At 39.1% G+C, this 16644-nt stretch overlaps 2 protein-coding genes across 2 annotated transcripts in view; one reads left to right on the forward strand and one right to left on the reverse strand.

Annotated features, from left to right (window-relative positions):
• The window catches only part of vat1 (vesicle amine transport 1), a 28489-nt gene extending 16877 nt beyond the window's left edge, over nt 1-11612 (forward strand). The window contains exons 4-6 of the mRNA XM_081386147.1: nt 279-368; nt 4302-4543; nt 6657-11612. Coding sequence (XP_081242273.1) covers nt 279-368; nt 4302-4543; nt 6657-6935 — 611 coding nt within the window. The 3' untranslated portion in view covers nt 6936-11612. The remainder of the gene's footprint in view (nt 1-278; nt 369-4301; nt 4544-6656) is intronic.
• A 1176-nt stretch (nt 11613-12788) lies between these two features.
• LOC308696161 (E3 ubiquitin-protein ligase TRIM8) lies at nt 12789-13668 on the reverse strand (the record flags this gene model as incomplete). Its single annotated transcript, XM_081374595.1, is given in 2 exon segments — nt 12789-13131; nt 13133-13668. Coding segments are annotated over 2 exon segments (879 nt in total).
• Between the last annotated feature and the right edge of the window lie 2976 nt (nt 13669-16644).

Consider the following 16644-nt stretch of genomic DNA (forward strand, 5'->3'; position numbering starts at 1 on the left):
TGCTTTATAAAAGAATAAATTTCTTTAAAAAAATATTACTGACCCCAAACTTTTTTTTACATTAGTGCATATTTTTGCTACATGCTGTATATCTTGTTAATGACTACCAATTAACATTTAATTTACACAATATTCTCTCACAATTCACAAAAAAATGTGTTAACTGAAAACATGCACTCTGAATTTGACTTATAGATACAGTATTTATAAATATGGTAAATGAAGGAGGAGAATTAATTTGGTAATTCAGCATCTGTCTTTCTGCCTGTGTGTTTCAGGGCTGGATATTGTTCTGGATCCTCTGGGAGGCTCTGACACCCATAAGGGCTACAACCTACTGAAGCCAATGGGGAAGCTCATCAGCTACGGTGAGCCACGAGGGACACTCTGAATATCAGCTTGTGTACATTCCACATGTTTATAAGTTTTCATCACTTCGACCAAATACTACAGTTAAAGTAATGTCTAATCTAAGGTTTTACTGGCTAAGTTGAAAAAAACTACAGTAGACATGTCTGAATGGCTTGACAGCGGGGCAGGGGTGTGCTGAGCCCACCCGAAAGTCTGCCACGCCCACGCAATAAAAATGTAGGCACAGATAGTGTTAATCTAGCCTGACGTCATCAAACTCAGATTCTAGTCAGAATATGACTCTGATGCTGCTCCATTGGGCTGTGATTAAGGGGCGTGTTTCAACCGAACCAGGACAGAAAATGCCTCTGCACTCAATTGGATAGACCTACAACCAATCAGAGCAACAGAGTAAGTGACGTATGTTGAGCGACGCATGGTTGTCAACAAAACTCAACTGCACGCACGCTGGAAGAAGAAGATGAGTGTAAACGATCTTTGCCGTTGTTGTAAAAAGAATTTAAGGATCATCGAAAAATAGTAAAGGTGAATGCATATACGAACAAGTTCTCAGTTTAGGATTAGAACTCGACAATACAGCAAACAAATCTTATCGCAACCCAATCGCTCTTTGGTGACGTGGATGATTACGTTACTGTTGATCATCTGTCCATCATCGTATAAAGCCCGCCCTGGCAATTTGATTGGTCCAAACAGCTCTGGTTCGAGCATAGTTGCTCCACAATGGATCAAGTCCAGACCGAACTTCCCAACCATAAATGTTGTGGGTGGGGCTAAGTTCGGCTGGCATCCAGGCTAGTGTAAAACTTGTTTTTATTTTTATTTATTTTTTACGATTTGGGCCTTGATTAAAAGCAATCTGACGCGGGCTGTGTGTTCAGAAGTTTAATGAATACTCAACCAATCAAAAAATAACACCAGAAAAGTGCAGTATTTTTCTTTTATTTGCTGAAAGTAACAGTGTGGCGTGTTATACACTCACGAGACGCTTCAGTCTGTAGCAGAAAAGCAGAGGCTGACAATCACACAGGCAAAAATATGTATGTATCTTCATGTTTTCTTGTAAATATGAATATACATTTTTATAGTTCTGACTGATTTTAAAAGTGTCATTTGGCAGCCACTTAAATGGGTCATACATTGATCAGTTGAATTGCTGTCCTGTTGCATTCTACATGTCACTTCTTCTTGAGTCTCTCGGAGCTGCTAACATACACAAGCTCTTGAAGCTCCGCCCTCTGTGCTGGGAGCAGCCGCTCATTTGCATTTAAAGGGACACACAAAATGAAACGAACGTTTTTGCTCACCCTTAAAAAGGGACAATTTTAACATGCTGTAAAAAATAATCTGTGGGGTATTTTGAGCTAAAACTTCACATGCACACTCTGGGGACATCAGAGACTTATTTTACATCTTGTGAAAAGGGGCATTATACCACCCCTTTACAAAGTTGAACTTTTTTATCTTGAGTGCTGCATTTTTAGAACCCCACGTCATGCACGAGAAGCTGCAAAAGTATGGATGCGAGACTCGAGTGCAATGGTCAAACACGTCCGTCTAGTGCATCTTTACATTGAAAAACAATGTAAAAGTAGCGCAGAGGAAGTGAACAGTTGCGTTCGTTACAGTAGGCTTCCGTGGCATTTTCTTTCCGAATTGTCACTGGACAGTTGCTGTTCACTCTGTACATGCAACCCTTAGAAGATATCATTAGGAAGCATGGCATTAGTTTTCACTGTTATGCTGATGATACTTAGCTCTATATTTCTTCACGCCCTGACGAAACTTATCAATTCGCAAAATTAACGGAATGCATAGCTGATATAAAAAACTGGAAGACTAGTAATTTAAACGGATTAAACATGGATACGCGGAAGCAACAATAAATTCTGTATTATGAGTTAAGGCCAGACAAGTAATTAGTTGATGTCAATTTATAAAGAAAGACTACACGCCTGCGCACATATATATATTCAAACGCGCATAACTATAGACTAAACTCGTAATACGCATGTGCACGCCGTCAGCGTCTTCACAGATTTGCGTTTTGTGATAATGTTTTTCGAAAATTTTCAACAATTGCACCTTGGAACCTATTTCATGGTTTGCGTTCTCGAGCCACCAGGCACTGTTGTTGTGCGAATGAGCGGGCCGGAGCACGTTAAGGGTTTTCTGTTAGAACGCTATCGTGTAAGCGGCCCCGAAGTTAATAACTAATGATCTTTGCAATGGAAGTGACTCAATCAAAACTAACTTTAGCTGGACAATAACTTTATTCTAGAGCTGCTGTACAGCCAAAACTTCCTATTATCACTGTTAAGCGGCTTTGAAACAATCTATATTGTTAAAAGTGCTATATAAATGAAGGTGACTTGACTTGACTGGACAGTAGAAAAGTGAAAATGGTAGCATTTTATTTGAAGTGAAAAGAAGATAAAAACTCTCTATCATGGAGAGCTGTAATATAAAATGGGGTATTTGCCCACTCTTCTATAGCTACCAAGAACCGGGCCTGCTTGACAGTGATGTATTACAGTAAATCAACTTCAGAAACACAATACCTGGAACAAGACCCTTTAAACAACATGGCGCCCTGTAGTCCCACCCAACTGTCTTTGTCCCTCCGTCTCTTTTTCTCACTCACTCTCTTCCTTTATCCTGCCTTATCAGAACAATGGCTCCTCTATCTGACACAGAACCCAGAATGTGTCCGAATGTAACAGACTGGGTCAGGTCCAAATCACAGGCCAACTCAGAGCTCGCTTTGTATCAATGTGTGTGTGAGAAAGAGAGACAAACAGAGTGGGTTGTCATTTGTTTTGTGTACATTTCCCCTTCTCTAATGGTACTATAGAGTGTAATTTACTTTGATATCCTGTGTCTCCCCAATATGTGGCTTTCTTATCTTATTTCATGCTAATAAGCCACCTTTGAAGTGAACTGAAAGAGTGATGGTTAGACTGTTAAAAAAACAAAAGAGAGGACATGTATGAAATGAAGAGGAAAATCGTGTGGAGAAACACTGAAACAAGAGGGAGAAAACAAGTGAGGGAGTGACAGACATGGGAAGCGACACGAGAGGATGTGCGGACAGTGAGCGAATGAAGACGGGTCAAAGAGTGCAGTGTTGGAAAAGAGAAAAAGAGAGTGAGAAGGAGGGCTAGAGAGGCATGTCATTCCTCTGTAAATGAAGAACGCTCACTGTGGGAGCCATTAAGCAGTAATTCACCCATCGGTCAACCACACACACACATTTTGCACGCAGAAAACTCACACAAATACCTATTCATGCTCGGGGAACATGCTTACAGTTCAAACGGCTTGCACATGCAAAGACATTTTTACATGCTAGGACAAAGGGATGGGTGGTATGATGGTAGAAATGTATTTACTGGTAGAGATTTTGTAAAACCGTTTATAACTGCTTCACGTTTGACTGTTTTACGTAAAAAAAAATTTATACTTTAGCAAGAAGCAGATTTGTAATGAATAATATTATTGTTTGTCTCAGTTCAGAAGTTGTGATTATATACATTTTCGTATTTATTTCACCGATTTATCCATTACAGGCGTTTACACATGCTATTTTAATATATAAAACCATTATCCATTTGTTGTCCAGCTAAAAAAAACTACACTACCATTCAAAAGTTTGGGGCCGGTAAGATTTTATGTTTTTGAAAGTCTCTTCTGCTCACCAAGGCTGCATTTATTAAAAACTCAAACTTTTTAGATATTTTCTATCACCGTGATACAAAGTGTTGTCACTGTAACTGTTTGTTCGGTCATACCACCCATCCCCTAAATCATAGTAATATCTTGCCAAAATCAAGCTGAAACTGAAAATAGACCCAAAACCATGATCCCAATGGATTGATGCATATCTGTGTTTTCTATGTCAACCTGATGTTTGTGTTTGGACCCTGCAGGTGCCGCTAACATGTTGGCGGGCCAGAAGAAGAACCTGTTTGCAGTGGCTAAGACCTGGTACCAGCAGTTCTCCGTTCACACCCTGAGTCTGATCCAAGGGAACCGCTCGGTCTGCGGGTTTCACCTGGGCTACCTGGACTCTGAGAGTGAGCTCATTGCTCAGGCCATGGCGGTCATTATGGACCTGTACAAACAGGGCAAGATCAAGCCCCGAATTGACTCCACCTACCACCTAGAGCAGGTAAATGAATGAATGAATGAGCGTCTAATGGGGGTCATTTTAACTGATCTGTGTGTTCTGAGTTCTTTTGGGGGGGAAAAAGAACTCCTTTGGGAGTGTATTTATGGCAGGATGTTGGAATCCACTGAGATTCCAACTTGAGCAGATATATGCTGAGATATATATGCGTGGGTGTTCTTTCGTGATCTTCCTCAACCACCACCCATGTACTCCTACCACTCTTTGATCAAGCGTATTTGCTTTGTCCCTCACTCGTTCTTTCATCCATCTTTCCCTATTATTTCTTCTCCTTTCTTATCTCCCCTGTTGCTATGGAGACGTCTCTTCCTGCTTACAGTAAGTAACTGTGAATGCGAGCTGATGCTTTTTTGACGATCCGGGCTTTTATTAGCCTCGTCAGACTTTGGTGTTATAGAAAATTCAAAAAAAGAATTATGAAGTGCTTTCACATTCAAGTGAAACGCATATTTCAACATGATTTCAGTTCATGGGTGAGAGAAGCGCTGTTTTAAGCGCTCCATGTTTGTTGGTAACTCATTCTCCCTGTCCTTCACTCTCATTTCCTGTCTCATTCTCTTTCCTCAATCTGTCCGAGTCAATCGTCAGGGCCAGGTTGCATTTCCTCGTTGCTAGGAGATGGCTCGCTGTTGCCGTGGCGCTGGTTGTTAGGTAGAGTGGTAAAGGAGAGGTGACCTGGGGGAAAACAGAGAAGGAGGCTGGTGAACTGACCAGAGAATAGCTGATGTACGTTGATCAGTACTCGAAGAAGAAAAGTAATTCATTTTCAGTTGTACTTCTAGTGATGGACCGATATATTGTCCGTTATGGCCCTTTTTGATGCTTGGCTGAATAACAATTGTTTTAATTTTTCACCCGTAAATGACAAGTGAAAAATGTGTCAAATTTATATTTATATATATATATATATATATATATATATATATATATATATATATATATATATATATATATATATATATATATATATATATATATATATATATATATATATATATATATATATATATATATATATATATATATATATATATATATATATATATATATATATATATATATATATATATATAAAAAATGTATGTAATACTTATTATAATATATTATATTATTATAATATTAAAATATTCATATAATTAAAATAGTAAAAAAAATATCATTATTATTAATTGTTATAATAAATTGTAAAATGCTTGAATTTTATTAAATTAAATCAAAGCCACACAGCTATCTAAATATCAGTACTGGCCGTTGAAAAACAATATCAGTTGATATTTGGCTATTTTCAGATTACTGCCATTTGTCGATAAATGTGCCTGTCAGTCTTGTCAGTAGACAATGTTTTTTTTCTTTCTGTTTTCAACTACCTTTTTGTGATTGCAGTGAAATATATCTATATCTATATCTATAGCTATAGCTATAGCTATAGCTATATCTATACCTCTTAACTCGTTGATTGGGTTGATTGAGTGTGCTCCACATGTGTTTAATTATCTGAACGTTCTCCTCCCAAATCAAAACTGGCGTTTTGTCCAATGCCCATTGATAATAAAATGCTCTTTTAGGATGAAAGTGCCAGCAAAGCAGTTGACAATGGTGTAAATCTTATGGCTTGTGTCTATAGGTCATCAGCCACCTTACTCGCTAGAGTAATAGAGTAAGCAACCAATACATTGAAGACATAAAATCTCATAAATAGTGTTTGTGTGCGCGTGAAGTTCAGTATTAGATCAACTGTCAACAGCTTGTTAGATATTCTTACCATAGCAGATGGCCCGTCAAGCTGCTCTCTCTGCCGTTCCTCATCCACACCCTCACCAGTCTCTCTCTCTCTCTCTCTCTCTCTCTCTCTCTCTCTCTCTCTCTCTCTCTCTCTCTCTCTCTCTCTCTCTCTCTCTCTCTCTCTCTCTCTCTCTCTCTCTCTCTCTCTCTCTCTCTCTCTCTCTCTCTCTCTCTCTCTCTCTCTCTCTCTCTCTCTCTCTCTCTCTCTCTCTCTCTCTCTCTCTCTCTCTCTCTCTCTCTCTCTCTCTCTCTCTCTCTCTCTCTCTCTCTCTCTCTCTCTCTCTCTCTCTCTCTCTCTCTCTCTCTCTCTCAGGTCGGTGATGCCATGCGTAGGATGCAAGAGAGGCACAACATCGGTAAAATCATCCTCACCACCGAGCCCATGAAGGAAGAGGAGAAGAAAGAAGAGGCCAAGAAAGATGAGGAGAAGAAGAAAGACGACAAGAAAAAGGACGACAAGAAGAAAGAAGACAAGAAGAAGGACGAGGCCAAGAAGGAGGAGAAAAAGGAGGAGAAGAAGAAGGAAGAGACCAAGAAGGATGACAAGAAACCAGAAGAAAAGAAGGAAGAAGCCAAGAAAGAGGAGAACTGAGGGGAGAGAAACATTGTGGATGTGCTTTGTGTCTGTGTCAGCGGTTTGGGAGTGGTCTGAGTGTGTGTAAGTGTGTATGTATGCGTGTGTTATAAATGTGTGTGTGTGTGTGTGTGTGTGTGAATGAATGGAGGGAGGGGTGTATAGTATAATTAGCTTAAGCCCAGGTGATTCTTAACATTAGGTCAGATCTGCATTTCTGCAATCATTCAATCAACAGAATTCACAGACCACTTATGCATGCAAACACACACACACACACACACACACTGTACACCAAGGGAACACACCACTTTATTGTTCTGTAGTATCCCGGTAGTATTTATTCACAGTTTTGCTGCATCCTTTCTAACTCTTTCTTATGACTGCACGCCACCGAGGCGTGTTAGGGCAGTATTATCCTTTTTATAAATCTCACCACAGTGTTTACTCAACCAATGTCTTTAATTATATAACAAAATAACCTTATTCTGCACCCTTTAAAATTGTACTACCATATCCTCTAACAATATTCCTGCCAAACTAATGCACTATAAAATTATTGTATTCCACCGAAATATTAGTTAACTTTTTAGACGCAAACCAAAAACCACCTTTTACGCTCTCTACACCCCTCTGTGTGTTTGTGTATCCGCTGTAAGACTGGGTTTTCCGTTCAATTTTCGTTTCTGTTCTGAAGTGGGTGCGTTTGTTTGATTTGTCGTACATCATCAATAGTGAAAGAACTTTTTTCCTGCCCACCTTGACACACAAAACAAGAGCACCCACCTACACTCCCATTGTTTATGTTGTTTTGGACCAGACTCACTGACATGCACTCAAGCTCCGCCCCCTGGAGGAGTCGGTGGTTTCTGATTGGCCGAGAGGGACAACAAGCCTCTTTCATGCACACGCATGTGTACTAAATTCTCAAACACCTCGCCAACTTTATCCCAAAAACTAAAAAGGTTGTCTTAGGCTTCAGCTGATCAATGTGCCATGTCATTAAAACAGGGCAAGTGCCAGGCTTTTAATGAGTCTAGCTTGGCAAACAGGACCAATTATAGAGAACATTCTCCCAGCCCTTTTCCCATCGTTTCTCTTGTATCAGATGTGGATGCATACAGACAGGAGTGGCCTTTCATTCCAGAACCTCCTCCAGGATTCCTCAGGATCCTGACGCTTTCCGCCCCTCGTTCCCGTGACCGCTTACCACGTGATCTCGCTGACCTGCACCTCGCATTTAAATATGATCTCCGCTCTGGCTCTTCCAACTACGCTTTCTCTCCCCTGTTCTCTTACCCTTTTCGTCATGGTGGTTGGCATAGCAACAGCAGTTAGGCTAGTTAGAGATGACAGTTAGGTTTCACCCCCACATCCCAGACGGTCACAAACATACAACCACTCACATCTTCACAGCAGCTTTTTTTTATAGTGGTTTTATTTGAATGCATTTTGGAATTTGTCAACTCCCTCTCTTAGACATGTCAATCAAAGCCTCTGGCTCCTCCCTCTCCCCGTTACTCAGATAGCAGTAATCTACTGCCTCCGCTGGGGATTTATATGCATTGCAGTGCTATCATTCAAGTACTCAAGACACCTGCTGAACACTCTTTTCTTTTCACACTACGAGTCTGGTTCATTTCAATGAGTGTTTATGTGAAACAAAACCAGATCCCCTATTTTATATGTGCGTTTGTTGTGTGTGTGTGTGTGTGTGTGTGTGTGTGTGTGTGTGTGTGTGTGTGTGTGTGTGTGAGTATGTGCATTTCTGTATTTGACTGTCTGTCCTTAGGTTTGTTGTCGGATTTAGATTCAGATGTTCTTTCTTACTTTCTGTCTCTCTACCTCCCTCATGCTACCTTATGCTACCGTCTGGCATTTTAACAGTCTCTTTCTCTCCTCCTCTGTCGGTTTCTAACTCTCACCATCACTCTTGAATATTCCGGCCCCCATGAACGGCCTGCATTGGTTTGCTATCGTTTGCACTCAGCTTGCACTTGTAGAGAATGGCGGTTCCACTCCCGATCCACTGTATCTCTGGGTCCCGTCCGGGTCTTCACTTAGACCTTCTGTTTCTTCTCGTTCTCCCACCAACACACTCGCTCTTTATACACCTCTTAAACTGAGAAACAAGTGTTTGAAAATGCATGGAGATGCTCAGAAGGCTGCATTGTTGGATGCATGCTCGTGTTTACATAATCACTATATGAGTGCAGATAATCGTTCAGGCCCAGAATGCACTTGGATGGGCTTGGAACTGCCATACTTGTCTGAAGAGTTACCATGTTCTGACTTACTAAATCCCGATCCGGTTTTTTAGTTCCGGGTCTGAGGGGTTGACTTTCAGTTTCTTGTTGTGTTCCGCTGGTTCTCTTCCTGTGTTCCTGTGGATGGTGACTCCGAGCACCAAGTGACCCTAACTAACACTTCAGTGAAAAATATCCGTCCTCTTTGTATTTTGTTAGATTTTTTTTGTTTGTTTTGTTTTGTTCTTTTTTTTTTGTATGTTTGTTTGTTTGTTTGTTTTTGTGGTCTGCATTTCAGTAGTTTGAGTTCAAAAGGCTTTGCTGCAGTTCCTCTAAAATGTGATGAATCATGTGATTTTGTTGGTCCTGACCGAGTGTGCCAAACTTTTTTGTGAAGGTGTGACCTTCGCTGTAACTGTGCTTACTGTACTGAAGAAGAAAAAAAACAAACAAGAATGAAAGATGAAGAAAAAAAAACCTAAACGTCTGTGGTTATTGTCGAAATGACCTTGCAGTAAAAGATCTTGAGATTCTGAATTCGCTCCTGTCGTGTGTGGTCGACTACGCCCTGAATATTATTGGTGCTGACTGATTTCTGACTTATTTGTTTTCCGCTAACGTTCGAATCCATGCAAAACCTCTCGTTCTCACTGTGCCTCAGTCGTAGACCAACACCAGATTGCCTCCACGCATGTTTACACGTGAATGCATATACACACACGTAGACACTAGTTCGTCCCCAACACCGTCTCAGCTCTGCTGTCCTGAAGGGCTGGAATCCCCCCCCCCCCCCCCCCCAGTGTACTGTTGTTTACGGATGCACTTTATGTGTATCATGTGGGTGTTCATGGGTAATATTTGATAACCTATGACCAGAGGTAACCCAACAAAAAGATCCAGCAGCAGTCAGAACGAACGAATGATTAATGTCAGTGTAGTTTTCCAAGCTGTTTCAGGCCACAAGCGTTTGCTGGCTGTTGTTTTCGCTTTTTTGTTACCCAAAATTAAAATTCTGTCACTACTCACCCTCATATCATTCTAAACCTGTATGTCTTTGGAGCATAAAAGATATTTGGTGAAAGATGTTTTTTTTTTTGTTTCCAAACAATGGAAATCAATGGTAACCAAATTATGTTCTTCAAAGTACGACATGAGGGTGAGTAAAAAATGACTTTTTGGTTGAATTATTCTTTTAACATAACAGTCCTAAAGCCCAGTTCACAAGCAAATCCCGCTGTTTTCATTCCCAGATGATCTAGCAGCGACATTCCGGTTCTGGAATTGATCTCAGCTGCTTATGACATCAGAGCGGCTGTTGATTCGGTTTTGTCCCTGGATCTGTCTGCGTTGGCTAACATTACGCACTGCTGGGTCCGCTCAGAGACCGTTCATAGCACACACCCAACAACAATGACATCTGGGCTGGAAATGCTCGCTTTAAATCTCTCAAGGTTTGGACAATTATTATAGGATGATGGTTTGGAGAATTATTCCTCTTCCTCTTTTGGAGCGCGCACAGCTCCACAATGAGCTCAGCTGCAGGTGCGAGTGTCTCTCGTGGATCTGGAATTGTGCGACTGGGAGCCAGAGAGAGGCTCGGATCGAGCCAAGCTGCTTCCTTCCTCAGTCTCTCACTCCGATAGTTTTCCCAGAACAGGAAACACCCCTCAGGTTTACAGAGTGCAGAATTCCTGCTACAAATGCAGCCTTAACCAGCGCTGAATCGTATAATGTCTATTATTTACAATATTAGATACTCAAACGCAGTGCAGTTTTGGTGTGCCTACAGTGACATGTATTCATTAATTTATGCATTTATAAAATCAGTAATGAAATGAAGCTTTGAAACGCTTTTAGGCCTAAATTTATATAGCAGATGTATTTGCCTTCTCTTTGTCTGGCACATACAAGAAACAGTGAGTCATTGTGGACCGTTTCCCACACATGCTCAGCGTAACAGATCTATCTTTGTCTCGCAAATGTACGCTGCACACATCACAATGTCTTGATGCACTTTTTATGTATGTTTGGATGCATATTTGCGCGAACAAATAGAGTAATGAAAGGCTCCGTTTGCAATCTGTAAATTACAGTTCCAGCTTTCCTGCTTGGCCTTCTGACTAAAGAGCGAATCAGAGCCACCAGCTTACATTTCTGTGCACTGATTGGTTTTTAATTCAAACCCCGCCCCTAACCATCAGCATTAAGGCTCCTCCCCTCCACACACGTCAGAGAAGCACCATGTGTCGTTTGTGTTGTTGTTTGTTTTTTTGAAACCATCAGAACTTTTTCTATTTAATTTTGAGAATCTGAAGTGCTGCTGTTTCTGTGCTCGACTCTGGGTTGGTTGGACCGCGTGTGGTCATGAGGACCGTAGAGTTCATAACGCTTCTGTGTGTGATGTGACCATTTTGCCTTACATGTTTTCCAGGACTAATTAAAGAGCATAACTAAAGGAGGTGTTTACAGAGTCGTTATTGAACATGCTGCAGATATCAATACATATCAATACAATACATCTAGTTAGACTAGAGCAATACACATTATTTAGGTTTATAAAAGGCCTGATCTGAACTTGACCTGATCTGCTTTCCAAATGCTTTTTACAACCCAGTGTTCTATCATTCACAAAACTATACACAGAATACACAAAAATGTTCTCAATGGGTAGTTAAATACTTGCATTTCAGTTTTCCATTGTGATATTACTTGTTTAGGGGGGAAAACACTTGCTTTTCACTATAAATATCTAGACATTTTTAAGATGCATTTACTTTACAAAAACTGCTGAGGTTTGTTTAAAGCTAATATTAAAACTATTTGCCTGTTTGTTGCTGAGGTGAGAAAAACTTAAGTTCATTTAAATGTAAAACAAGTTTATTTCTCTCACCCCCATTGTACATTTATTTTGTTTTAAACCAAGTACATTTGATTAATTTCTCATAAAACAAGAATTAATATCATATTTGTTACTTTCCTTCTAATGTGAATATATTAAAAGGACGTTGAGTGAAAATATATCATTCTTACGGTAAAACAACAGATACTGATAAACAATTTTTATTATTCTTATTTATAGCAAAAACAGTAAATTTCATTCCTAAAACATCTGTTTACTGACATAGACAACCTGGAAATATAAAAAAAATATTTTAAAATTGTGATTTTCAGGCCAGGAAACGCAATGGGAATTTCCTTACTAAATATAATAAGTCAAAAATATTTGGCTTGAAATTGATTGTTAATGTGAGTGCAATGTTAATAAACCTTTTTTTTTTTTAAATCCTTGATAATGAATCTGATATAACATTCAGGAATCTTCTTATCTAGCATGAAATCTTCAAGATTAATGAGATGTAATCCAAGTTATTTTAGGTGTGTCAAGTTTTTCTTGCCGTTAAACTGTTGGTTATACACCCAACATTGAATTGTTAAGAATATCAGCAAGCAATCATGTTCATTAATACTATTAGAATGAACATTAAATGTATCCAGAAATTGATAGCTAGCTGTCTTTCAAAAAGAAACATGATGCTTGAGATTTTAGTCGACGCATGAATCTAGTAAAGCAACATTCCTCTAGAAAACATGTCATCCGCAACTCTGTGGTCAAACTCAAGGCTCTTCAAAGCGCTCTAATGTTTTCCACAGTGGTTCTTCTAGTGCCAGTTTCTGCCATGACCATAATTCCCAGTCTTTTCTTTCTGTGTCCGGCACCATGACTGTGCCCATGTGAATTACCTCTGTGTCCACTACTTTTATGTCTGTGTGTTTCATGCCCTCTTTTAGCGTGTGAGCCCCGGGTACGTCCACTCCGATGCCCGTGTCTATGCTCAGTGCCATGAACCCTCTTATGAGATGGTCTCCTACCATGTCCAGTTGTTTTGTCTTTACTCCTGAGCTCACGTTTCACCAGAGTCGTCCTGTGCTCCAGCGTTTTTGTCTTCTCAGGTGCCACTGAAAACACTATGTCCTTGATGGACTTCATCAAGACACCGGGGGCAGATGAACTGTTGTTGGTCTCCCAATGGTCTGTTGTTCCCTGAGCAAATATTTCCTTTAGGTTCCCCACTTACAACAATCACTGTGTGCTTTTCTCTGGGATAGTCGTTGTTATGATATCTTTGGTGAATCTTACAGGATGAATCCTCGCTTTCTGGATACATCTTCAAAGGTTTGGTTTTTTTGGCAGTGCAGATTTCTCTCTCCGTGTATCCAGGTCCATCGTAATGAGTGGGTTGAGAATCCTGAAGTCCTGTGTTTTTAAACCGCTCCACCACTTCTGCAAACATGGTGTTTTTGTTGAGAACAGGCTGAGGTGAGAAGGTCTTCCTGCACTGAGGGCAACTGTAACCAACGTCTTTGCCACCCTTTTTATCCCAATAGTTTTTAACACAGCCCATGCAGTAGTTGTGTCCGCAGGGAATCGTCACTGGATCCTGGAGTGCATCCAGACAGATGGGACAGTTGAATGGATCAAGGTCTTTGAAACACTCCTCTGCCATTTCATACGCTTATCTGAACGAATAATTGTCTGTTTTACATTCAGTGTTCGCTCTCTCTCTCTACATATCATGTTCCGCACTGAGCATGTGAGGGCAAAAAAGAGAAAAAGAAGCTGGTGTGTTTGAGTGCAGTAACCTGTTGGACAGGTATTAGCAATCTCAACCCTGTCAACAAAGTATTTTTTCATTGTTTTTCCTTGAGAATATACACTGCTAGCCAAAAGTTTGGACACGCCTACTAATTTAAAATAATTTTTTTTTTACACCTTTTAGATTAATAGTAAAGACATTTTAACTGTAAAATAATCCAAATGTATTAGAAGAAAGTATGATAATAAAAAATCAAATCAAAGCTATCTTATATTTGAGCTTCTTCAAAGTTGTCACTCTGTCTAGATTAAAGCTCTGCACATTGCAGCTCAGCCAACTTCTTGAAGAGCATTATGAGATTGTATTTGTTTTGGTTTTTTAAATAAATAAAGATTTAAATGAAAATGTTAAGCATAATTCTTAGTGAGAAACACTTATGTAATGTTTATGAAAGAAGTCTCTGATACTCAAGGCTGCACTTATTTGATCAAAAATACAGTAAAACAGTAATATTTAGAAATTTTACAATTTAAAATAACTTTCTGTTTGAATATATTTTAAAATGTCATTTTTTCCTATGATGCTAAAGTTGAATTTTCAGCATCATTAATCCAGTCTTCAGTGTCACATGACAGTCACAGTGTTTTTGCTGCTCAAGAAACATTTATTATTATCAATGTTGAAAACAGTTGTGCTGAATATTATTTTTTTTATGAATAAAAGTTTAAAAGAACAGTGGGTTAAACCAGTTGAGTTAGATACTTATTTTTATTTATGACCTTATTTTAATAAATAAAATACACATTGTTTTCAAATACAGTTTGTTTATTTCTATAAAACAATACATATGTTTCAACAAATATATTTTTAAATTACAAACTATATATTGGGGAGTTTAGCATTTAATGTAAATATACATAATTGTATATGTATCACATAGAGTAAGAGTACAACACACAATAAATTCAAAACCTATGCAAATATGTACATACAGTACACATTCAAATCCTACACAAAAATGTACATAGAGTACAAAAATATAATATATACAATACAGCACACACAAATTCAAAATGAACACTAAATGTAAAACTACACATTAATAACCTACATTTAATTCAATAACCTATACAAATATGGACAGAATACACAAATTAATAACATTAAATCCTAATCACAACTTTATTAAAAGGTCTTCACTGTACACTGAATGCTTTGATGTGTTATGGTAAACATACCATAAGTAATACAACTAACTACAAATACGTATGTTGACTACTGGACCTAATGATGATGATGATCAAAGTTCTTAATGAGGCAGGAACTCCTCCGGATATATTAAAGTTTGCATGCTACAAAAACTCCCACAATGGGTTCAGAGGTCTTGAAATGGTTTATGTCATAGATGTAAAACATTTTTGAAACGCATCCAATGCTTGAAATAAAGTCTTCTGTTCAAAGGGTTAGTTCACCCAAAAATGTAAATTCTGTCATTAATTACTCACCCTCATGTCATTCCAAACCTGTAAGACTTTCGTTCATCTTCGGAACACAAAGAAAATCTTTTTGATGAGTCTGAGAGATTTCAGTCCCTCCACTGACAGCTAGGCAACTATCACTTTTAAGCCCCAGAAAGGTAGCAAAGACATCATTAAGGTATGTTACTAGTAGTTCAACCTCAATTTTATGAAGCGACATGAGTATATTCTATCCCTTAACCATAATTTATCACTTCATTTACAAATGATTAAACTCAAACGCATGTTCACGAGAGCACCTCGACGCATGCGTGTTGTTAAAGAGAGCAGACGACAAGAGCGTGAACGCAACAATTATGTTTTTTTGCACAAAGCACTTGCGTCTGTTCATAAAATTGAGGTTAAACCACTGGATCACTTTAATGATGTCTTTACTACCTTTCTGGGGCTTGAAAGTGGTAGTTGCGTAGCTGTCAATGGAGGGACAGAAAGCTCTCAGATTTCATCTAGAAGATCTTCTTTTGTGTTCCGAAGATGAGCGAAAATCTTACAGGTTTGGAATGACATGAGGGCGAGTAATCATGAAACAATTTTCTTTTTTTGGATGAACAATCCCATTAACAAGCGGAATCATTGAAGAAAAGAAGAAGTGGATGAACATGAGCCGCAGAGCAGTGTAATTTATCAAAGTTAATTTGATAGTGTTGCTTTTACTTACAGGCTAAATGTCATTTAAGCTGCTTCATTTCAGCATATGTTGGACACACCATTTTTCCATTTGTGAGGTATGGTGATGATGGCAGGATGTCAGAAAGGGGTTTAAAGGCCATTTCTCCATGATCATCTTTGAAAGACAAGTTTACAGAGAAAAAAAAAAAAAAAAACAGTTTTCATCTATACCACATGCCAAAACAATTTTTCCAAAATAAGACACCCCTTCACTATAGACTCCTGGAGGGCCACAGCCCTGCAGAGTTTAGCTTCAACCCTAATTGAACACACCTGATCAGCTAATCAAGTCCTTCAGGCTTATTTGAAAACTGCAGGTGTGTGTGTGTTGAAGCAGGGTTGGAACAAAACTCTGTAGGGCTGTGGCCCTCCAGGAACTGAGTTTGACACCTGTGGATAGGGTATGCATTGACGCCACTTTCCCGCCGAAAAGCGGCTGCGTGATTGGATTTAATTGGGGAAACTGCAGAAACGCGAGTAAAACAAACGATTATCAGTTTAAACTAAAGGTTGGACTCGATATAGTGTTCCTTACAACTTACCAAAGATCCAGTTATCATGAATATTGACATGCAGCCAGGAATCGTGTTTCCTGACATTTATATGAGCCTGATTTCAACACCGAGGAAATACAAAAAGCAAATTTCCCTGTGAATGCTTTATATAAATAGCCTACAAT

The sequence above is a fragment of the Scardinius erythrophthalmus genome, assembly GCF_964197995.2.
Source record: "Scardinius erythrophthalmus genome assembly, chromosome: 1".
NCBI lineage: Eukaryota > Metazoa > Chordata > Actinopteri > Cypriniformes > Leuciscidae > Scardinius > Scardinius erythrophthalmus.